The 24700-nt window shown below is 38.4% G+C and overlaps 3 protein-coding genes across 4 annotated transcripts; all 3 read right to left on the bottom strand.

Annotated features, from left to right (window-relative positions):
* Window positions 1–1602: 1602 nt before the first annotated feature.
* Window positions 1603–5037, bottom strand: LOC133741345 (protein SULFUR DEFICIENCY-INDUCED 1). The gene is made up of 3 exons (XM_062169268.1): window positions 4677–5037; window positions 2513–2881; window positions 1603–2259 (listed from the first exon to the last, which is right to left on the bottom strand). Exons 1-3 carry the CDS (start codon window positions 4815–4817, stop codon window positions 1858–1860), a joined length of 912 nt encoding a protein of 303 aa, XP_062025252.1. The 5' UTR covers window positions 4818–5037; the 3' UTR covers window positions 1603–1857.
* Window positions 5038–16066: 11029 nt separating this feature from the next.
* On the bottom strand, window positions 16067–19550 carry LOC133739496 (uncharacterized). The gene is made up of 8 exons (XM_062167276.1): window positions 19296–19550; window positions 18020–18100; window positions 17850–17938; window positions 17637–17711; window positions 17382–17482; window positions 17147–17287; window positions 16955–17017; window positions 16067–16809 (listed from the first exon to the last, which is right to left on the bottom strand). The coding sequence occupies exons 1-8, from the start codon at window positions 19416–19418 to the stop codon at window positions 16367–16369; spliced, it is 1116 nt and encodes a 371-aa protein (XP_062023260.1). The 5' UTR covers window positions 19419–19550; the 3' UTR covers window positions 16067–16366.
* Window positions 19551–21692: 2142 nt separating this feature from the next.
* Window positions 21693–24436, bottom strand: LOC133739197 (F-box/kelch-repeat protein At3g24760). 2 transcript variants are annotated; one of them, XM_062166934.1, is made up of 2 exons: window positions 23090–24436; window positions 21693–22108 (listed from the first exon to the last, which is right to left on the bottom strand). In XM_062166934.1, the coding sequence occupies exon 1, from the start codon at window positions 24266–24268 to the stop codon at window positions 23102–23104; it is 1167 nt and encodes a 388-aa protein (XP_062022918.1). In that variant the 5' UTR covers window positions 24269–24436; the 3' UTR covers window positions 21693–22108; window positions 23090–23101. The 2 variants fall into 2 exon arrangements, with proteins under 2 accessions (XP_062022918.1, XP_062022917.1); XM_062166933.1 differs by having other exon boundaries at window positions 21693–22113; window positions 23090–24432.
* Window positions 24437–24700: the final 264 nt, after the last annotated feature.

A 24700-nucleotide genomic window follows, 5' to 3' on the forward strand; every position in this document is an offset into this window, starting at 1 on the left:
GTTTGGGTGCCTTGGTTGGATGTGTGATTTTGAGACTAGTCTGGTCAAATGCTTTTATTTGTTCCACTCTTGGTTAATTGGTTACCAAACGTGGAATTAGGTAACTGAGTGGCTATTATGGTGAGCAGTAATATTAGTTTTTTTTTTTTTTTTGATTTTGTCAAGATGAATCCAAAGGCTTCCTAGGCTCAAGATAAACCCCTTCGGTGCATGTGAAATGCTCCAACTGTGCATTGCAGCACAGTGTCTGGCCACTTTGACAGCTTCGGAGTTCGAACCTAGATTGGGGAGCATACCCAACTAGGTAAGAACCACTAAGCCACTTGCAGTGGTTAGTAATATTAGTTGTGAAAAGGAAAATAGGGTGGTGCCCTTAGGGGTGCACGGATTGTGTTGAAAGAAAAGATGGTAGTCTTGGTTGGTCAAATTCTGGTCAAACTAGGGAACTTGGTCGGACGACTAAATTGACGAGATTTGCGACTTCATTTCTCTAACCTTCCATTATTTATGTTGGAATTTAAGACTTCAGTTATACGAGGAACGGAAGGTTTGTGACTCTCACAGTACGTGACGAAAAGCATTGGAATCTAGGTAGGGGATTCGGGACTCTCCTCAATTAATGGTTTTATTATATTATGTTTTTTTTATAAAATGATGCATGTTAAGTCTGTGGTTTGGTTATGTTAAAATGTATTGCGTACTAACCAAACCGTGAGAGATGTAATGGCTTGAGAGCGAAAGGTGACACTGACTTCCTTGGGTTCGATTCCCTTAACCTCCGGGGGATTAGCTACACCGGTCGGAAGGTGCGCGATCGCAATGACGACCCGATCCGTGCGTGTAGCTAGGTAGCGGACACTCTCGCTACGCTTACCTGGTTGTAAATTAATTTGAGGTAAGGTCGTGTAGTGGGTCTATGGGACCGGCCATCAGGTAATATTTGGTGCACGTGTATTTATTTTAGTGACATGCATCGATTTTCAAGTGGGAAAATATTTTAAAGTTTATCGTCCTCGCTGCTCATTGGGAAACAACTCGATTAGGTTTGAAAACAATAAAGTATTGCTTTGTGGCCAAAGTATAAAAACATACACAAAACCATGTCGTACTGTGCACTGGTGACGGGATTGATGAATGGAGCAGGGTGTGCAGGAATAGCTTTGAGGACTAGTTGTAATGGAAATCAGGTTCTGTGTCTAGTCTTGAATTCTATCTTTTGAAAGTTATTAATCCAGAACTTGATAGTCCTTGTTTCGTTTTGTATTGAAAATGTGCTAAGTCTTGTTTACTTTACTGGTGAATCAGAAACACTCTAGACGGACTAGTTCAGTAAATATTTTTAAAAGTTTCACCTTAAAGGGTATTTTCAGCGTTTCCGCTACACATTTTACGAAAAGCTATTTAACAAAAATGCCTTGCAGGTTTTTAGGACGTAAACTGAACATTCAGTTGATGTCTTAGAGACACGCGGCACTGTGACGTGCTCAAGCTGATGAGGTGCAATTTGGGGCGTTACATTTATGTTATAGAGTGAGGTTTTATTTTTTTTATTTTTTTTTTCTTTTGGTCAATACGCTCATGAGAGAGTTATGGAGCTTACAGTGATGAGAATAGTAAAGACTCAAGGGAGTGCAATACCAAACGGAACCAATAATTGTTGGTATCCACACTTTTTTATACCAACTTGTTCTTCCCTACACAATCATTAATTATGTACAAGGGGGGGATCTTATTTTAATTTTCCCAGACATCCTCGCAAAGTGCGTCTTACTCGTCTAGGCCTATAACGCATCACACCCATTTTACCACACCTACAAAGGGAAAATTCTTTGAAAATAACTAAAGTAGCAACCAATATTAACATGCCACTTGATCTCTAAATTGAGAGATTTCTTCGAAGATGGGAAGCCTCTTGGATCTAAAAGGACCCCATTCATTCATCAACTGCTCAAGCCCCTTGACAAAATCATCATCTAGCCCCAATAAGTCCACGGACTCAGGCGGATCATGTATGGACCTCAATTCCATTAGCAATTCATGAGCCCTTCTTCTCGACTTTGTCTCATCGGCACCCGGAAGTCGACTTTGCAATACATCCTCAAGAACCAACTGAGCATCTTCATAGCGGCCCTGTTTGATTAGGGAGAGTCCCAAGTTGCATGCCTTATTGGAGTCAGGATCGATCATCTGAGCTTTTCGATACACTACCTCTGCCATCATATAGTTTCCTTTCTGCATGTATGCCCATCCCAAATTTCCCTGAAAATTGAGTCAACAAAATTTTTTCATATACATTAATGTGATGTGGATTACTTCCTCTTACAAGGGTATGGAGTTGCTAGAGCGGTGATCAGTTAGGGTTGCACTTAAGTTAAACCCTAAGTGGTAATGAGATACAAATGAGTCAAACATTAGCTATGCATCAAGCAACAATTCGTCGGAATGAAAATTACAGAATATTTCTTCTCACAAGACACATTTTCTAAGTGTTTAGGATAAGACTGGTACGTACCAATAATCTGGAGGTTTCTTGCTTAACAGAGACCTGGAACTTCTTTCCATGAGAGCGTGCAGTCTTAGTCTGTCTGCCATTGAAGGCTGCTCCTTGGTATATCAACCTCAGCTTCCTCTTGAGCAAGTCAATCTGCTCCTCGATCTTCCCACACTTCTTGTACAAGTCGATGAGAACATTATCCAGCGAGTCTTGTGCTTGTTTAGAGCAAAGGCCTCTGAAGGACTTGATAGCTTCAATGGCTTCTTCAGTTCTGTCTAGTTGCTTCATCACAACGGCCATGTCCTTTAGGGCACTGTCTACTCTATCTCCTGCATTTATTGCCTTCCAAAACAACACTATTGCAGCCTCTGGATCCTTCTCAACAAGCTGAAATATTGTTGTACAAGAACTGGGTTAGATTGTTAGGTGAGGGGAAAAAAATAGCGCAAGTAGATATCACGACCAATGGTGCGTCAAGATTCAGAAAGCATGTGATCTGTGGTCCTGCTGCTAAGGCAATCTAATTTTTATCTTTTTAAAAAAAGTGGGTTTTGATGTATAGTAAGCTAATCATAGGTTTTTTAGTAAAGTATATATATACCCTAAATAAAATGCAAGTTACAACTATTAACTTAATTTGAATGAATATCGAATCATGACTGCAACAAGTACATTTTGTATGCATGTATTCCACATATTTAAAGATTCTGAAAGGACTACAAGAATATATCTACATAAAACAAATTATTAGGATATGCTTCTAAATTTTTATTCATTATTGAAGTTGCACAAAAGGCAGACAAATAATAATATATGCTTTTTTATTCGGGTCAGATTATGTACGTTACACATAATCACATCTATAGTAGCAAATGTGATGAAATTTTTTGTCTCAACGAGTGACTTCAAAGTTCAAGCACAATAGAAGATTAATTTTGCATGCTTTTCTTGGATGTTGTTAATTACTTAGAACAACTAATAAGCTTTCATGAAAATGAACCCAAATTAAGTTAAGAAAATAATTACGTTAATTACCTGTTTTGGCTAATTTTGTATATAATTATATATCTAAACCGATGGCATAAGTGAAGAGACATATATTGCAATCGTTTATCACCTATTATGAGATCTCATTTACACAGTAATATATACGACTTGATTAAAAGAATGGAGACCTAATTACAGATCAAAATAACCCCTAAGTCAACTTAGTGGCGGATCTAGGATTCGAAAATGGAGAGGGCTACGTATTCATGTGTTTATTTGGGCAAAGCCTAAATTTTTTTTTTTAGTACAATTATGCACAGGTGTGAGAATGCAAGAGTAGGGACATGAGAACCTGAGAGTTCAACTGTTCAAATATTAAATTTAGTCCGGAATTCAGGCCTTTTTGGAAAGAAGAAGAAGACGAAGAATGAGAATTTGTGATTGACGGAGAGAATAAGAGAGCCAGAGAGAAGTTTGACTTCGATAATTCAGAAATTCGGGTGGGCTTCGTTAAAGAAACATACATATAAACAAAAAAATATACAACATATATATAGATTTTTTTTTTCAATCCAAAAGTTTGGGGAGGGCTCGAGTCCTCCCCACCCCATACCTAGATCCGCCCTGCGTCAACTCCTAATATTCATCGATCAAATAATATGATCGTGCTTCACAAATCTTCCATATATACAGTAATTGACTAAACAATAATATTTCCTTGATATATGAATCCTTCCAATTTTGAGTTATGAATTGAGAGAGATAACACGGAATTAAAGTATATATCTAGTGAAAATGACTAAATTTGTTAATTAAACATTCTCCATATTACAATTGGTGCACTTTATTCTGGCAAATAGCTGATAAGAAATGCCAAAAAGACGCGCAAAACAAAGATGAAAGAGATGTAATGAATTAATGAGAGTTAACAAAAAAAAAATGGACCATGTATAATGAATACTACAACAGAAATTAAATGTCTCTTAGCATCTACAAGTTTTTTTATTTGAATCGCACTCTCAAAAATCATAACTCCAAAGAGATTTCCTTCATCATTCATCACCACTTACGCTAATCAGAAGACTTCTGTTAGCGCAGAAGTCGTCGTTAACAGGTAGGTGGCCCCTAATATAACATGTCAAAGAGTACTCAAAAAGGGTAGTCAATGATGCAATAGTTCTAGGAATAGTATTACCTGAGCATGCTTGGCTCTAACATAAGGAGTATCACCAGAAGGCACCTTGTGAATAACATGATAAAGCTCATCCTTCTTCCCCTTCGTCGTCGCAGCAGCAGTGCTGTTGTTGCTAATCTTGAAACTCATCATTCCCTCCATTTTCCCCTCTCCTTTCTATTCCTCTCTCCTTTCTATCTATATGTCTCACATAAAGAAAACACAACCACTGAACCACGCTTTTGGGAGCTGTGTTTTTCTGGGATTGCTGTAATAATCAACAAGAATATAGGAGGAAGAGGAGGGAGCTGGAACTGGGTCGACTCGATCCCTAAGAGAAGGTGAAATAGAGAGAGAGAGAGAGAGAGAGAGAGAAAATGAGTCCAATTTATACAAGCAAGCAGAAACAAAGCCAATAAGTATTTGCGAAGAGCATGAACAAAGTGCGGAATGAAGACTCCATTCATTCTTGTACGTTTGTGCTCACTCAACAGCCAATCACTGTGTCGGCTAGGACACGTGTCGTGCTGCAGTTGAACCCTTCTGGGATTCATGGCCATTTTTTTTCTTTTTTTTTTTCTCCCTTTCTCCTAGTATGATTGGTATGTCCTCCGTTCTTTTTTTTTTTTTTTTTTGGGACAATATCATCTGTCATCGTCTAAATTTCTATTCTCATGACCTTTACGTTTCTGAGCATATCATAAAACATTTAAGTATGACTAATCTATACTATTATTAAGAGAAGAGAGTTTGCTCTCTAAAACTAATTTTTTTTTACCAATATGACCTTTATATATTAAAATATTATGAAATATAATTAATCAATATGGATAATATAGTAAATTGTAAAATAAAAAAAATAAAAGAATAAAAATATTTAAAAAAAGCAGAAAAATGTGGTAGTTGTACAAAAAGTTTTCTCACTATCTTTAACTTCTCTCCACACATATAGTGGGTGGGTCCTGCTAGTGTTAATTACTATACGTCACGGAGGGCAATAGCTAGCCAGGGGTTGTTGCTATTAGTCAAATTTGATAAATGTGTTTTTCTCATGTGAACACGCTTGACATAACATAATTGGTATTTTTCATTTCCCATCTCATATATAGTACCTTTGTAATATTAGAGACAGTAAGAAGAAAGAATCATATATTTGACCTTGTGGAGTTTTCATAGAAGGTGAATAGTAAAACGATTCAAACCCATTACAGAAAAAATCTATTAATTGGTGCTTTCTCTAGGATATTGCCTTTTTTAAATGTGACATAAAGTCAGGCTACTCTATTTTCATTTTTCAAATGATAAATCTAATTAGATAAAAGTTGTACTAAATTACTACATTATTGGTCGTCATCAATTATTGTCGATAAGATAGATTTTTATGTATCATTATTGATCAAGATAAATTTCCCCTCCATACTCCTCCACCCATTTTGCTAACTCTAAGGGTGGTGTACATCAAAGATGAATGGAGACTAATCTCGATCATGTGAACTAGCATCCCAACTCGTACAACGCATTAATCAGGACTCATAATTGTTGCAAGTGAAATTCTAACTTAAATATCCAATTTGGAATTATAAATCATACCATAAGAGATGGGGCAAATCAATGAAACATTCTAAAGGGGGAGATAGAGTTTCGTTTGACTGAGTTTCAAGGTAACCTTACATGTCTATCACCACATTCAATGTAACAATCGATTCAATTAACGTCAGCTTGATATATATCCAATATCTATCTCTTGTTAGGATAAATTTCATGTGATGAGAGCCAGCAGGAACTTTTGTTCGGATGAACTCGACCTTTAAAGCAGTCCGATACATTGGGCTGGGTTCAAATTTTCGAATGAAGATGAAGAAAGCGTACCGATACAATTATCATGATGATTAAAAATTTGAGTAATTTCTGTTACATTTAGAAAAGAGAAATAAAAGAAAACTTCTTGTAAAGTTGTTGAATAATTGCGTCAGAAATGTTTGGCAACATATATGCGCTATTACAAAAGATGAACCTGGACCATTTTGAATTTTTGATAGATACCATCCTCTCCCGAATAAGTTAAATTATATAATTGATGATGATATATCATAGAACTAGTTCAGATGATGATTGATTTCTACTGTGAGTCCATGTCCTTATCAAATTATCTAATCTTTTTAAGAAAATAGTTAATTACCATTACAGTTTGCAATCTAATTATTTGAACCGTTCATTATTGTGTAAAAAAAAAAAAAAATTAAAGAGGTACGATGTTCTCCTTATTATTACCGCATTGCTAGATGGTCGGGCTTCCTCTATATATCTTCTAAACATTATTATACACTCCTCTTTAGACAAACTATTATCTATACTATTATTAAGAGAAAAGGGTTTGTTAGTCAAAATCTAGAATTCTGACACAAATGACTCTAGAAGATTAATAAACTTTGAGAATTAATTAAATCAGAAAGATAATTAAGACATTTACAAAATATATTTTTATTAAAAAAATAAACAAAAAAAGTATATACAATCCACTTTTCTCTCCCCATTATCTTTTCTCTGCAATAACTAACTTTTTTCTTTTGGGAGCTTCTATTTATACCTCCAAAATTAGCAATTGGACCTTTTTTTTTTTTTCAAGTTATAGTTGACTTTATCAATCCATGTCAAATTACCAATAAGGACACAAAATAGGGAAAAAAATATTTCTCTTACCTCCATGAAACAGTACAGAGTCTTCAACTTAAAAGAAAACTTTCTCCTGCAACGTAAACCCTAAAATATACATCAAAATTGATGATGCCCTAATTGTGCAAAGCATCCTTTTGGAGTCTTCACACAAGGTATGAGTTTAGATGTTTTAATTATGTTCTTTTTTTCACTATCTCGATTACATGGTATGGCTCAAGAAACTTCAATTAACCATTCTCAATGAACATCGTTACCTATACATGTGATTAATAGGGATTTTTTGGGTGCATAAGTGGAACGATGGATGAAGATTTTAACTACTCTTGTTTTTCAATAGGAACGGGTCAATGCGCAAATTTTTGTTTAACTTGAGTAATCGTTAATTTGTTGAATGGCTGTTCAAATATGTATGTATAGGTAATTATTAGGTTCCTGCACATGCTTTGTCATGGTTTTAAGGTTGGTAGAGTGCAATTTCATTAATTGTGATCGATCAAATTGTTATAGTATTGTAGTACAATGGAATGGTTTAATCTCTATGGTTTACGCCTCCAAGACAATATATCTTGGTCTTCAGAGAGTTTATTCCTAGTGTAATAATATAATAGTAATTATATAACATGGTTTATTGCTAGTGTAATACTATAATAGTAAAGCTAAAGTATATATAGCCCTGGCAAGCAAGTACTTTACTCGCTTTGTTTCTGATTTCTGATTACTTCATGCCTTAGCATTGATACATTGTTACCTTCTAGGAATTGATCAAATTAGTTTATTTAACTTCAGGAACAGCAACAAGAAGACAATGAATCTAGTCAAAGTGGAGTTGGATTGGAGACCACAGAAAACTATACCAACCAATTTACAACTAATCAGGTGAGTGATGAATACTATTACGAGTTGTATATTGAAAGCTGTAAATTATATATATATATAAACACAGACACAAACGGAGACACACACACCATTGTACATGATAAAACATGTTGAAGTAGTATATACTTTATAGATCCCACTAATCATAAGCTGGATAACATTGAATGGATTGAAAGGTTTCAATGCCCAGCACTATGCATGTTATCTCATTATTTGTTACTGTAACTGAAGGAAGTCCTACGTCCTAACTATGCATCAAGTGAAAAAAGTGTTGTTGAATAAGGAAAGTGATGCTACCATGTCTTTGGAAGATGATTTTCTTGTTTTCTTGTTTGTTTTCTTATTTATTTAATAATGGTTATTGACGATTGAGTAGCATTTTATGTAATTTTGAATGATTATATAATTTGTAGACGTTGACTTTTTGATGTGATCCTTCAAAGAACTGGTAGACATTTAAATTTTTGGTTTTTCAGTTTCTTATTCTGCCAGTTTTCTTTTGAGTTTTGAAGTTTGATGCTTGGCTTTATTGGGATTTCGTTTAGAGACCTTTTGTTTATAGTTTGCTTCTCAATTATATATTTTGTTCATGTAATTAGAGACCATTTTTGATAGTTCCAGAAATCAGCTATGTACATTGTTCAAAAGGACTAATACAATGATACAATCAGCCACGTACTGACTTGCACTCAAATGCAAGGTTAATATCAATTAATTAACTAACTAATATAATATATGTTGTACATACATCGTTGATTCAGCTTTGCAAATTAAGAGGTAAAATGTTGTAATGTAAATATACGCTGCATGTGTGTGTGTCTATTTCAATTCCCTTTCAATTTTCAATTTTTGAACAAAAAGAATGAACAGTATGCGAGAATTTTGGAGGTATGAATAGAAGCTCTCTTTCTTTTTTATTTTCTAAAAAAATTATATATATATACTATTATTAAGAGAAGAGAGTTTGTTCTCCAAAACTGAAATTTTTTACCAATTTAACCTTTATGTATCACGTGCACCAGAGCTAGATGAGTCCAACATAGACCAACAAACATCAATCTTGCAACCACCCTTGATGGTAACAACAACTCACCCTCAACAGATGAGCTCCGAGCCTAAACGTGAAACCAGCAGCTAAGATTATCCCATTAGAGAAGTTAGGAGCACCTTCTGGATTTCATTTCTCACCAAATTAAGATCAAAACTGCCATCGGCAACTTCAAACTGTTTGCCAAGGTCGGATCCAAGCACACCAGTATCAGGTTTGCACATAAACATCCGCTTCAAATAGACCTAGCCTTGTGATCCGACTCTAAGTCAGACCAATAAAGCTTCACATGAAAACACAACTAGACCTCAAGCCTTCCTGATCCAATCTTCCGTATCAAGATGACTCGCCCACATCGATAACAAAGTCGACAAGGTCCCCAAAATCCTCAGCCACCAATAACAGGTAGCCAGAAATTCCAAACCAACATGATGACAATCCATGCCAAATGCTACCATACCCAATATGAGGTCAAATTAACACTTGGCCATTCAAAAAGGAGCGACCCGGAAATCCTAATTGTCACACTAAAAAAGAGATAGACTACTAACTTGTAAATGCCTAGTTTTAACTCAGATCAATCCTAAACTCATGTTAATTCTCTGAAATGAAAATTTTATTATAATTTTTTTTTTTTTGTCAGTTTCCACCAGAACGACAAGTCGATAGAAAAACAAAATTAGAGAAAGTCTCGCAATTCAATTGAACAACCAAATATGGCCACTGTCGGTGAGCCAGTCTGTTGGTTAGCTAGCCTAACTAACATCGTGGAGGTCACAGGTTCAAATCTCACTGACATCATGATTGTGATGGGGTGGAGAGTTACATTGTAATACAGAATAAAAAAAAAAGGATTAAATACTGCTTACTCTCTATACTTATAGGGTTTCATCGTTTCAGTCCATGACCTTTGAATTTCACCTAAAAAGTCCCTGAACTCTCAATTTCCTCCAAATTCATCCCTGCCGTCAAGCCTCCGTCCAAGACTCCGTTATCTCGCTGACGTGGCGGTCATTTCCATGCTAAAAGTCTATTATACCCCCACTTACTCTCTTTTTTTTAATTAATTTTTTTCTCTCTCTCTTTTTTGTTTGTTTTTTTTTTTACCTCTTCTTCTTCCACATCTCTCCTCTCCTCTCCTCTCCTCTGTTTATCTCAGTCTATTATCCGGAAGCTCTCATCCTCCGGCATCTTTCTTGCTGGACCGAGAATGTGCATACCCATGACCAGAATCATCCGAAAATTACCATAACAACAAACAAACCACTGATCAACTCCAATCAACACCATTGGGATCAGAGATAATATCATAAATCCAACCTAATCACATATTCACTACTCAGTTCAATTATTGATTAAACCAAAACATATCATAATCTCAACAAATCAAGAATTAGTTAAACTTGATAATTCAACAATTCATATACAATTCCACATTCACGCACAACAAAATTCACAACCAGAACCCTTTTTTTGGCAAATCCAGTTACAAAAAAAAAAAAAAAAAAACCGAGATCTAACCCAATCAGATGGGGAACTGAGCAACACCAAGCCTCAATTACTACCAGACCCATCTTCTTCAAAGAAGATTTAAACATCGATTGCATTTATTTCATACAAAACACATCAACCCCTCTCAAGCAGATTTGAACTTCTAAAACATGAACATAGAATAGAGAAATCCAAGTAAAAGAGATATCATCATAGGTAGTGCCACACTGCAAGCAAACTTTGCCCCCCTCCTTAACATCATCATCGAAACAAGCCCTGCAGAAATTTAAAGGGACCCAAGTGAGCGATCTCTCCGAATTTAGAGACCCAGAAACACCAAAATGGCCCAAGTGAGCAAAATCTGTAGCAAATGGAGCTCAAAGCATCAATCTTTTACCCAATGTCTCCAAACCAGTGGTTGATCCGTACCAGACCAGTCGCCGAGCTACAGACCCGATGCTCAAAGACCACCACGATGTCTTCTCATGTCGTTGTTCCTCTATGCAGACCACCGACGCTCTGACCATCGATGTTCGACCCAAATTCCCACCGTACCAGATCGGACCCGGCTTTTCCTGCGCCTGTGCTGACCCGCCAGATCGAATCTTCTGACGTCGACAACTGCTGACATCGTTTCACATCGGAAAACCAAGAGCCAGCGAAAGTTGAAGAAGAAGACAGCGAGGGATTCATTTTAAAGTTGCCGATTGAATCTCATCGACGGCCTTGTCGTCGTCTTCGAGAAGCTGAAGCTGAGACTCCAAAGCCTTCTTCTTGAACTCGATGTCGCCGATTTGCAGCCGAGTGAAAAGGTCCCAGATAAAGAGGCTGAGATTCTCTTTATCTGACCCGGAACCCAGATGCGACAAAACGATGGAGGGACGCGGCGGATCTAAGCAGCCGTTGACCTTGGAAGGATTGGTGTTGTCTTTGACCTTGAAGAGGACGATGTGCTCGACGACGGGGAATGACGACATGGTGATGGTGGCGAATGTGGGGATGCGGGTTTTGGGGAAAGAGAGGTGGTGGTGGTGGTGTTTGGGAGGTGAGAGAGAGCGAGAGAATGGAAGAGGGAGTGGCCTTGAGACACAGAGTCGCCGTCATGTCTAGAGAGAGAAATGAAATCGGGGGTTTTGAGTAGGTGAGGAAGAAGAGAAATGAAATCTGGGTGATGGAGGGCAGCTCCGATACTAGATTGGGGCTCTGTTAGAAGAGGATGTAAAGAGAAAAAAAAAAAAAAAAAAAAAAAAAAGATTTTTTTTAAGTGAGGGTAAAATAGACATTTTGGCATAAAATGGGTGCCACGTCAGTAAATTAACGGATAATTTGGACAGAGCTTGACGGCAGGGACGAATTGGGAGGAAATTGAGAGTTCAGGAACTTTTTAGGTGAAATTCGAAGGTCAGGAACTGAAACGATGAAACCCTATAAGTATAGGGAGTAAACAGTAATTAACTCAAAAAAAAAAACAACAACAACAACTATGGCCAGTGATGTTGCCTAACATCTCAAATGAAGTAAGCATATGGAAAACTGAAATTTGAACAAGGGTTACTATTGTAATGTCCAACGGTCGTACCTACTTGTTATAAGTTGGACAAAATTGGAATTGGGTTTTTGGCATGTCCTGTCAATTTAAAGCAATATGTATAATCTAAAAATGAGGCATAAGTATCATGTCAGCACACGCGTGATAAAAATGAGGCATAAGTATCATGTAGCACACGCGTGAAAATTTCTTTACGTTGTTTTACTTGTTTCATATCTATATTTATGAAAACATGATTGATCTAAACAAGTAAAACAACGTAAAGAAATTTTCTTTAGAACTCTCTGACTTAACTGCTCTGTTAGGGCTTCTCGTGAAATTCTTGTTGTCGATAAAACTTCCCAAATTTCGATAGCCACGACCATTGCTAGCCTTGTGGCTAGTTGTCTCTTCATGTTCGTTGCTTCTGATCTGTCACCGGCGCTTTTTGTGGTGCTACCATGGGTCGAGATTCTTTTGAGATTCGGTGGCGGCTCACTGACCTTGTTTTTGAGCCCTGTGCGATGTTCTGTTGCCCAAGAGGGCTGGTGGCTAGCGGTTGCACTGGTACGATGCTCTGACGGGTGTCAGTCGGGGCTTCTTGGCTTGGATTTTGCTGCGTCTGATGGGTGTGGTACTCAAGGAGGACGAGGCTGAGATCTAATGGTGCAGCATCGGTTGGTTGGTGTTGATGCGCTGGAACATTCAAAAGACAAACCATCCATGCCCTAGTTGCCTCTTCTTGTCTATTGGCAAGACGAGAAGCTAGTATTTATAAGGGCTAAATACTTATTACTACCCTGTAGTTTGGGTCTAAAATCAATTCAGTCCCTGAACTTCTAATTTCATCAAGAACACCCCTGCACTTTCAATTTTGATCTAATAGGTCCAATTTATTAGTCTTCCGACAATTGAGTCATTTAACTTGTTGACGTGACTCATATATGACCTATGTTTTATGATGTGGTGTTGAGGTGGCCTACATAGTCAATTTAGGAGTGAGATCCACTATTAGAAATCTATCAAATAAATAGTGTTTCAACAAATAATCTAACTATAACTTGAACCCATAACAGAATATTAACGAATTGGACCTATTAGATCAAAATTTAAAGTGCAGGGGTGTTTTTGATGAAATTAGAAGTCCAGGGACTGAATTAATTCTGGACCTAAATCACAGGGTAGTAACCAGTATTTAGCCCTATTTATAATAAACCATTTAATTTACTTCGGAGTACTAGGTTTTTTATTAGAATAAAATTGCGTGGACTTTCAAGAAAGGTTAGTATCCTAGGTGTATGTTGTAGGGCTGGCTGCGGCACGGTTGCCGACATTTTTGGTGTCAGCCAAATACCGATCGAAAGTCTTCGGTTTTGCCAGAATTGAAACCGGTACAGTGCCGGAAGTTTCGGTTACCGAAACCTCGGTTTACCGATTTAAACTGTCGGTATCGGTTGGTATTTTGACACACCGATCGCCGGAATTCGAAGGCGATGAATGAAATCTCGCGATGATCCAGTGACAATCCAGTAACAAAATATACAGTTTTTTTTTCATCTAAAGGTTAATAAGCCTCATATCTATAAATCTTGAGGTTCATAACCCTTAGATCTATAAGCCAAGTGAAGAAATTGAGAGGAAGAAGAAAGAAAAAAAGATGAAGAAGAAGAGATGAACCAGAAGAAGTGAAGAACAGTCGAAGAAGAAGAGATTTATTTGTAGATTTGATTTTTGATTCAAATCTAAGAAGGAAGAAATGGAAGAATGAATAAGGAAAACGATGAGAAAATGGAGGAAGAAGCAATAGAACGGAAGAAGAATAGAAGTCAGAAATGAAGAGAGAGAAAGAGTCGTTTCTGGAAGAAGAAGAAGAAGTAAGAGCGAATAAGAGAGAGAGAGAGTCGTTTCTGGACGGAATAGAAGGGAACTTTTTTTATTTCAATTAAATAACATATATATTTAACGTTTGTGCTCACTAATCACATGTGAGCTTGTGGCCTAGTGGTAAGAGACTTGAGTTCGCAACGAACTTCGCCAGGGTTTGATGCTTGGCGCACGCAAAAGGGTAGGAGTTTTTTGGAATTAAACCACAAAACTTTTATCTCGGTCGGTTCGGTAATACCGAACCTATGCAACATGCTATACCACTGCCGAGCCGAGTATCTCACTTCGGTACGGCACTACCGTACCGATCCACTGGCAACCGTATTTGTCGGCGCCGACACCACCAGTTCAGCCGATTTCCGGTCGGTTGCGGTAGGTTCGGCAATTTGAGCCACCCCTAGTATGTTGGGTGCTAGGGTTTAGGGTTTATTTTGGGTGCTTATGCTAAGGTTTTTTAATTGTATGTTGGTGTCCAAGGTGTATGTTGGGTGCTTATGCTAAGGTTTTTCAATTGTACTCTGAAAATAGGCTCTTTTTGACAACCCCTAGGAGTGTGTCGATTTGTACTACTTGCTCAGATTATTAATACATATTGACATTTTCATTCAAAAAAATACAAGTAAAACAAGGGGAGTTTTTCAATATTAGACGAATGTTTTTTTTTTTAAATTAAATTATCCCAATAAAGGTGGTTCTATTCATACCTCTCAATCTGCTATTTAAACCTCATCTTTCATTTTTTTAATCAAACTTCCTATTTTGCCCTTCTTTTATTTTATGCTCACCTCCCATTCTATCTATCCATCACGTACCATAATCACCTGGAAGGGACATGACAGATATGTGCAATCTGAACAATCATGTACTCGGACCCTAGAGCAAGTAGCTATCTCATTAATCTATCAAAGAGGGTATAATTGGAATTAAATTTTTACAAAAATCAATGGAGGTCTAAATAGCAAATTTGGAGGTTTGAATAGAACCACCCTCCCAATAAACTGTAATTAAAAACTACACCAATGTTCACCTAGTCAGTAATTAAACAAGAAAAATTATACTCAACTACTTACAGTGAAAAATAAAACACTCAACTTAAAAATAATTATTGAATTTATATCCAAATGTGCTTGAACATTTTTTCCTTGATTAGTTACCGACCAGGTAAAAACCACTCGAAATTAGAGATCCTAACACATCAAATGGTTCCAACGACAGAGCACAATTGGACAACATTGACTAAAACAACAACAAAGCTTCACAATACACTATCGAGTGCGTTGTCCCATGACAACGTTCGAACACCTTACATCCTCCATCTGGACCAACGTAGAGCACAAATGCACAATGAGCACCCACATGGGGCACATTTCGTAGTTAGTATTTGTAAAAGCACTTGTTTGACAATTTACTTTCTTGTATCTTACATCTCATATTTACAGTTCACATTACAAAATGCAAAACTTAAAATATCAAAAAAAAATAAAACATTGTGTGAATTGAGAAGTGTAAATTTCACTCCCCTTTATTAAGTCCCTTCAAAACTATTTGCAGGGACCGTTGATGGTACCAATAGTTAAGTGTTGACCGTTGATGGTACCAATGCACAGTTTCTACAATTAGAACATTGTTAGATGCATTTGGCTTTCCATAATAAATCTTCAAGCACATCAAGATAGCAGATACCAATGTGCTCTTACCCAATTTCCAAACAAAAGCCATGAAAGAACTGGGGCTACCAACCCTAAGCTTCTATGGATTGGTCTGTCCTGCTTAATCTTCTCCCATTCATCTCACTTATTCCTAGGCTAAACACCTACTTGATGATACAACACTTTCTTCCTTTTTTTCTTGTTGATATAGGGCATGAATAGTAGGAGGCAGCATGGGTTTTAAAGAAATCAACATATATATTGTAAGGAAGCTCTAAATACAATATTGCCAACAATAAATTGTGAAATGAATTACAGCAATACCAAAACCGACCATTTTTCACTTGGCTAAATGCAACCAAAACAAGCCTGCCCATGTCCACATGCACTTTATCAACATAATGCAGGAGCAGCAAAACATCAAAATAGAAACTGTTCTAACAACGCCAAATATTGTAAGCCACATTTCACGCTATTCAAACAGCATTCTGATAAAAACTCACCCTCATGGGCAAAAGGCATGCACATAGCGAAAGCAAAAAATATCACCTACTGTGAGTTATGCCTGGTTCGCACCACCCCTAGAGCGTCCACCCATCCGTCCCCTCCCACGACCATATCCTCTGCCCCCTTGACCTCTGCCTCTTTCATAACCACCAGTACCCCTGTCATAACCACCAGTACCTCTGTCATACCCACCAGGACCTCTTTCATAGCCACCAGCACCTCTATCATTCCCACTGGCACCTCTTTCATAACCAGCATTTCTATCATAACCACCAGCACCTCTATCATTTCCACCAGCACCTCTTTCATATCCAGCATTTCTATCATAACCACCGGCACCTCTTTCATAGCCACCGGCACCTCTTTCATAGCCACCTGAACCTCTTTCATAGCCACCGGCACCTCTTTCATAGCCACCTGAACCTCTTTCATAGCCACCTGAACCCCTTTCATAGCCACCTGAAGGTCCTGAACCTCTTTCATAACCACCAGAACCTATAAGAATAGCAAATCCAACACATTTAGTCCATCACTAGACCAGCAACATAGGTAATATAAAATGAACATATGGGCCAAATGATTGTACACACATTGGTCTAAAACTTATTAAACGTGTATAGCCACATGGAAGTTAACCTACCACGATTGGGCCAACTTCTGCCTCGTCCACCACCTCTTCCCCGATTTGGATACCCACCATTATCTATCAGAAAAGAAGTGCAAGTCAATGGCATGTTGGCATTCATAAACCATACAGGCACTTCATGAAACTATGAGTAAATGAAAATAGAAACTTTCGGTGCCCAATGGCTTCCATAAACATTTACTATACCTTGATAGCTTCCATAACCACCTCCTTGATAGTTTCCATATCCCCCTTGATAGTTGCCATATCCACCTTGATAGTTGCCGTATCCTCCACCTCTGCCACGACCTCTGCCTCTACCACGTCCCCGTCCTCGACCATATGAATCTAAAAATCATATGAATGACACATGTTGATATTTAGAAAAGAAAAAAGATGATTCAAAACAGGTGCACACTTGATAAGTTGTCAATGGCATCACCTTCATTGACAGCATTGTATGGACCACGAGCTTGTCTTGGTTGCTGTTGTTGGTAATTGGGCTGTGGCTTTGATTGGTCTAGGGGAGATGGAGCTTGATATCTATGGAAAAGCAACATGGCCAAAAAGATCAAGTTAGTAAAAGAGGAAGGAAAGTTTCCATCAGATCGATATCTTTATGCATATATCGCAGAGACAACAATCAAGGTTATAGAACACAATCCAATTCACCATCCAAGAGCACTTCAGATCTTACCCCGCAGAGGTTGTGTTTAACTCCTTAGTTGATAGTGTAATTGAAATCATTGACACATGGCGAGTCATCTCCACACTGCAAAACATATTAATACATGCATGAATTTAACAGAGCAACATAGGCATAAACATGTGGAGATTATGCACACAAAATCTTGTTGGTCATCTAAACAAAACATATCCATTATCAAAATATTGGACAAGAAAGACTTACGGTACAAGACCCTCCTCAATAGGTTCCCATACATCAGTTATGCTTACAGAGCTGATGGCAGTATCTTGATGCAACATTGGAACCCTCTTCTGTTAAGACACGTATGACAGGTTATTTGTGAACTGGGAAGTAAGAAACAGGGGGCAGAGGAGATGTTTCAAGATAAAGACCTTTATGATTTCAGCAATAGCCACTGTCTTGCTGATTGCCTGTCCCATTGCTTTCAAGACAATTTCGTTGACTTGTTTATCCTAAAAAAAAATGTAACAAGCCGTACTATATCAGCTCATACCTTCAGATTGATAGAAAATAATCACAATCAACTGCACATACAACCCATTCAATCTTTGTATAACAAAAGGAGAGGGAAAAAGCTCCTGAGAATTCCATAGAAAGCAACTCATGGTCTATAGCAGTATATGTATCACATATTTAATTTAATCATTGTTCTTAACATGACAATCCTGTTGCAAAAAAAGATATAGTGATCAAAGAACAAAAAAAGAAAGACTAACTACCAAATAAGTCTAGCCCAAGAATCAGGTAAGGATGTGGAACCCAGTGAGAGGCTGTATTTCAATGTAACAGTTACCTTAATATGGAACTTAATAAGAGTAAGGCCTTACTTTCACAAAAACAATTGCTGGCTTCTTTATTAGATAAATCTTGTTTAATAGAAAAAAGCAAGCAGACCTTTCCCCGGTTGAAATAGATAAAAAGGAAAAAAAAAAAAAAAAAGGACATTCGTCCCGGAAGAAATGGAAAATAATACCCTTACCAAAGGGGCCTGGTGGCATGTGATAAATAAAATAGAAAGTCAGTATCACAATTGAGTCCCTACTAACCATACGCCTAAGGATCCTAAAAACTGACTGAGGATTCTGCCTTTTGCAGTCATATCTCAAATACACATGTGCTTTACACAATTGCTTTGTTGGTAAATTGAGTTATTGCCACAAACATGCAGACCAAGACTTAACCACTCGCCATTGAAATTAACAGAACTATTTTGATCTAAACAGATGATTTCTGGCCCGGTGAATAGGGTTAACACTCATGAATAAACCTTTCTCATGATTACAAGGCCATGAACACAAAACTAACAACAAACTTTCCATATGGCTCAGCCGCAATATTAAACAGGAAACCAATAGCGCACTTTTTCACTATACACAACCGGACCGGAGGAATCAAAAACCTAATCAATTTCAGCCGCAATATTACACAGGAAACCAATAGCGCACCTTTTCACTATACACAACCGGACCGGAGGAATCAAAAACCTAATCAATTTCAGCCGCAATATTAAACAAGAAACCAATAGCGCACCTTTTCACTATACACAACCGGACCGGAGGAATCAAAAACCTAATCAAAGCGAAAAGCCGAAATTCGAAAACAATCCATGCAAAAAAGAAGAGCGCGAGAAGAGAAGAGAAGAGGAACCTGGAGCTGAGTGGTGGCATAGCTGATGTAGTTTCTGATGGCGCCCTGGGTGGTGATTCGGATCTCGTTCTCGCTGATTGGGAGCTCCGGCTTCGGCTTCTCGACTCTCCGGTAGCTTTCCATTCCGGAATTTTAGGATTGCGGAGGCTGGGAGTAGGAATGGAGAGAAAACCCTAAAACCCTAGCGGAGGAGAGAATGGGAGCGACACAGTGTGAAAGTTGAGAGGGCGAGTGAGATACTGAGAGAGACGGTTAAAAACAGAGAGAGTGAATTGCCCAACACGCACATTACCTACCCAATCAATATCAAGCCCAGGCCCCAGGCCCGCACACGATTTTGCGCCTTTTTTTACGTGTCACCGTCTCCGCCAACTCCCATCTCACAAACCAATTGGATAGGTTATAAGTTTTTAGGAATAAAGGCCACACCGCGAAACGCGTTTTTTTTTGTTTTTTATTTTTATTTTTTGATTAAAAAGGCAAATTTTTTCTTCTTATTTACACACCCCACCCCTCCGCACTTTTGATAGGACTCGAAACACATAACCTCGCTATTAAGGAAATATGTCAATGAAGGAGACATAATGAATTTTTTTTATTCTCATTATATGAATCTTGAAAAAGGTCGAAGAATAGAAGGTTAGAGACTCATTTGGCTTATACATTTGTAGGGATGTCTTCATGCTCATATTTATAAGTATTTTCATAAATAGGTTTTCATCAAGGAGACTAGTTTAATATACAAATAGACTAGTTTCATGCACTTGTACATGATATATCAAGAAGATTAGTTTAATATAACGATAGACTAGTTTCATGTATTAGACTATTAGTATATTAACTTAGTTTTATCTCAAGATAGTCTCGACTATAGAGAGTTAGGAGTTAGTCTACATTTGATACACCAATACGTTATTGTATTGTAGAATTTTTCTCATAACTAAATAAAGACCAAAAAGAAAATTCATAACTGACACTTTGGACCAAAAGATAAAGTTCATGCTCATGACCATTTGGTCTAGTGGTATAAGTATCCTATTTTTTTGAAAGGAAGTCTCCCATTTACAAATGAGAAATCGTGAGTATGACTCACAATAAACTAGTTGTTGTATATGAGTCATTTATTTGATAAAAAAAAAAATTTCATAAATGACTTTTTATAAGTTCATTTGTACGATAATACATGTTCATTATATTGGAGTAGCATTATTTGGTGAGAAAAATATTAGTTTCGTCCTTCTTTCTTTGATGCAATTTTTCTTTACATTTCAAATTAGGAGAATTTTTTTTCCCTAAAGTCGCTTACCAAAAATAAATATAGCTTCCTTCTTTAGAGTTACTACATATCAATATATCATTACTTCACTTACCTATCAAATTTAGAAACAAGGACATGTTATAGGGCCTCAAATCTATGTGCCAAAACCAAAAACAATGAAGTGATCTAGTTTGTTCACACTGGTCCATTTACCTATTGTTCTAACTAGCAATTGCCACATTCTAGTTTTTTTTTTGAGAAATAGATAACTTCATTACTTATCCATGGCCAGAAGGCACGTACATCATACGCTGTCTCACACCAAAAGTAGTTGTTGGCACAAGCCGCCAAACATATGACAGGTGACCCTCATTAACAAACAAAATACGCACATTTCATAGTGCCTAGCCAAATGAAACAAACTCCAAAACTATCTAAGTTCTTGTCATAGCAACCCTAGCCGCCTAGAGACCTCAATTGGTGTACGACTAGAGAAGCTAACCTACATAGCACCAGACTCTACCTCAAATGCTAGACACAAAAAGAGGAAAACAGGAAGCTTATAGAACACTAGAAGTAGGCCGAAGCCACTAAGACCACTTGAAAAACTAGACAAGAAAACTAACACCAGATGTCCCATCCACATGAACAACAGATCTGGCCCAAGGACATAGCCCAAATGCCAAACCCTAGCCACCAGGCCCAGCCCTAAAGCATTGGTGACGAGCAGAACACCGCACCACAACCAAAGAACGACATCGCCGCCGCCACTGACAACCACAAAGTCGCTGCCCCCACCGACATCCACGAATTCGCCATCGTTGTAGCACACTGGTTAATCACCCCACCAACACACCAAGGCCAGCGCCTCAACCGAAACCAAACGATGAGATCGCCACCAGAACGGACCTGTAAATCCGTCCTCCCGCCACCCGCCGCCTTATCCAGCCATTCTAGTTAAAAGTTCAAGCATTGCATATACGATGAAGAATTGAATTCAATTGGCCTGACTGAATATATCTATTTTAAGGCAAACTCTGAAAGGTAAAAAAAGCCGAGCACTCCGTGGCTTCTGATCATAGCACCTGGAAACTAAACAGAAACATAGTATGCACCTGCACCTGCATGAGATAGATAATTTAACAAATATAAGCATCTGCATTATACAATGAACTAGTTCCATGAGTAGTCTTTCAACCCGCCAATTTTTTCGTTATCTTACAAAACGTTTACAAATTATGAGGGTTATCTAATAAATATTACTGCATACAGTTACATCAGATAATAACACAAATTACAGTGTTAACAAATACTTGTTACATACATCTAATAAATGAAGCAGAAAAATACGAGAAGGATGTCTTTAACTGAGATGACAGCATAGATAGCATAGGCATTAGCCCTGCCATGATTCCAATTCTCCATCAGCTGCATGGAAGCTTCTTAAACTTTGTTTAAATAAAGGGCAGCTAGACGCTAGCCGATGAAGATACCACACTCCAGCATCAATGAAACTTGTTTTCCAGACCACATAGTTGAATCTTGCTTGTGTGGACTGCACTGATGTCAAACAAGTTGCAGACAACGAATTGTCAATACCATTGTTAGAACTTAGAACCACTACCCCAATTGCTATTCCATCTTAACTAATTAATACTTTGACAAGGACAAGGACCTGTGCATTGTTTGCTCATCAAGTAATATGCATATACAATTAATGGGGGATAAGGACTACATAAACATTGAGTCATGGTGATCCCTTAAAACTGAGGAGGTCATGATTCAAGGGCCTGAAATCTCCACAAAGTATAGAGTTAAATGCAAGATCAACCGACACATGTAATTTGAGCTAATAAGTATCTCCATTGGACAATCCCATTCAAGAGGAAAGGTCAAAACTTTGACTATATAGTATATAACTATATATCAAGGCTCACGGATTATGTTGATGCTCATGTAATGCTCTAAACATCCTATAGGAGTTCTGTTTCCAATATGAAATCCTAAAGTCATTAAAAGCAGAGGGAATTTTGTTTGTTACCGTAACACATAACATTGTCAATAAAAATAGCAACCCAATCTGTGAACCATATCAAGGAACATTGACAGCATACCCTGTATGCAGGGTTTTGTTCAACTTAAAAACAGCGTTAATGTCATTGATATGGCTGAAACTAATTGACACAGTGTTAATGCCAGGTGATTGAGCTTTGAAGCGCTGCACAGTTTGTGATCGAGGTAGTTGTATTAGGAACTTTATGTTTGTTGAAATGATACAGAACTCTTTTATACTGCAATCTGTTATACTATCACATTGATATTCTCTAAACTTGGAATACAATCATCCCTTAGTGATTGGATCCAAATCTATCAGATATTTCAATAAGCAAAGCTCAATTTATGAACAAGTCAACTTAACAAAACCAATAGCCAGCAAAACAATCATACAAACTACAATTGCAAAAAGTCTAAAAACCGTGCCGAATCATAAATGCACAATCAATAGATATATAAGAAGAAGAAGACTAAATCATACCAGGCAATGGAATCAGTCAACCATAGGCTGCATGGGACCAACGTCTCCCTCTTCCTCAGCCTGAAGAATGCTATTGAGCGAAACCGTGGAACAAAAGCTTATAACTTGGTGAAACTTATTCACAGGTGAAGGCAACGGAGGCACTCTCCTCCAGCTACACTGCCCAGTCTCACTGCTAATCTCGCAAACACAAGCCGGGTACTTCTTATGGTACTCTTCATTAAACACGTATACAAGATTTCCCAAGCCCACACATTTCAAGCTCGCAAACTTATCCTCCTCATCCCCCTCAAACAAGCTACACAGCAAGTCCTGAGGCATGATTGCAATCTCACTGAACTCCATGGTGGCCTCCTCGATCCTCCACAGATTAAAGGAGGATCCGAGAGGCCCGTTGCAGATTCCGGCCAGAACAAGCCTGTCCCGGCAGCCAATCAAGAAAGAGAAGACAACTCCAGGCGGCCGGAGAGTCTGGACTTGGCTCCAAGCATTGGTGTGTAGATCAAAAGATGAGATGAAGCACGAATAGATGCCGAAGACGTAGAACCTCCCTTTGAAGAGGGCGGATGACAAGGACTGGGAGGAATTGCCGGATCTGAAATCAGCAGGGAGAGGAGGACGGAGCTGCCAGGAATCGGAGTCGGGGCTGTAGATCTCGACGGCCAAGCGGTCCTCGATGTCGACCAAGTTGCCGATGAATCTGACACCGCCGACGACGATGAAGTTGGGGAGGAGAGAGCCGGAGGAGTCGAAAACGCCGAGAAGAGGGTTGATGCGGGAGAAGTGGAGAGGCGAGGTGGAGCGCCAAGAGCGCTTGAGGATTCTGGAGTAGGTGAAGTTGGGGGCGGTGATGAGGAAGAAGCCGTCGGCGCCGAGGAAGCAGGAGTGGGAGTAGTGGTGGGGAGGGAAGGTGGGGGTGGGGAGGCGGAGCCAGCGGTTGGAGAGAGGGTCGAAGGCGAAGGACTGGTTGTTCTTGGAGGAGGTGTTGTGGATGCCGTAGAGGAAGAACCAGGGGTGGGATTGGGTTTGGGTTTGGGTTTGCGTGGCGGAGAAGGTGGTGGAGGAGATGATGGATTGCCAGAGCTTGCAGACGGAGGAGGCTCGGACGAGGGTCGGGATGGGGAGGTAGGAGAGGATCAGCTCCGTCACGTCGGAGCTCAGGTTGGTGATTTCCGTCATGGGTTTGAGAGATAGAGAGAGAGAGGAGGAGGAGGCAGGTGGAGGAAGATGAAGAAAATGTGAGAAATGTGAGGAGAGGGAGGTAGTTGGAGATTGACTATGACACGAGAGTACAGAGTGTCTTTTTTATGGCGCCTTTTTTTATTTTTGCGTCAAAAGAGTAACAGACGCTCCCTCCACTTGGCTTCCGCTGCTTACTCCACTAATCTTGTTTCCTTCTTTGCTTTATTTGGGGTTATCGTTTGATAAAGGGCCTCAAGTCTTATATTGACATTGACGTGATACTTCCGTCTAAATTCCGTAACGATTCTGTTAATTTAATGACGTGACAAGCATGTGGACTCCACAAAAAAGGGCAGAATGGACTTTTTTTTATCCAAAATCAGACCTAATTGAACAAAAACTCCCTTTTTTTTTTTTTTTTTTTTTTCA

This window comes from Rosa rugosa, chromosome 3 (assembly GCF_958449725.1).
Source record: "Rosa rugosa chromosome 3, drRosRugo1.1, whole genome shotgun sequence".
NCBI lineage: Eukaryota > Viridiplantae > Streptophyta > Magnoliopsida > Rosales > Rosaceae > Rosa > Rosa rugosa.

What these genes read in the sequence shown, in the direction of transcription:
- LOC133741345 (XM_062169268.1), bottom strand. Translation starts at nt 4,817, where the DNA reads ATGGAGGGAATGATGAGTTTCAAGATTAGCAACAACAGCACTGCTGCT. An exon ending in TTAGAGCCAAGCATGCTCAG is followed by an intron (nt 2,882 to 4,676) that starts GTAATACTATTC and finishes ACAATATTTCAG; the next exon opens with CTTGTTGAGAAGGATCCAGA. An exon ending in AAGAAACCTCCAGATTATTG is followed by an intron (nt 2,260 to 2,512) that starts GTACGTACCAGT and finishes CTCAATTTTCAG; the next exon opens with GGAAATTTGGGATGGGCATA.
- LOC133739496 (XM_062167276.1), bottom strand. Translation starts at nt 19,418, where the DNA reads ATGGAAAGCTACCGGAGAGTCGAGAAGCCGAAGCCGGAGCTCCCAATC. An exon ending in CTATTGCTGAAATCATAAAG is followed by an intron (nt 17,939 to 18,019) that starts GTCTTTATCTTG and finishes GTGTCTTAACAG; the next exon opens with AAGAGGGTTCCAATGTTGCA. An exon ending in ATTGAGGAGGGTCTTGTACC is followed by an intron (nt 17,712 to 17,849) that starts GTAAGTCTTTCT and finishes TATGTTTTGCAG; the next exon opens with TGTGGAGATGACTCGCCATG.
- LOC133739197 (XM_062166934.1), bottom strand. Translation starts at nt 24,268, where the DNA reads ATGACGGAAATCACCAACCTGAGCTCCGACGTGACGGAGCTGATCCTC.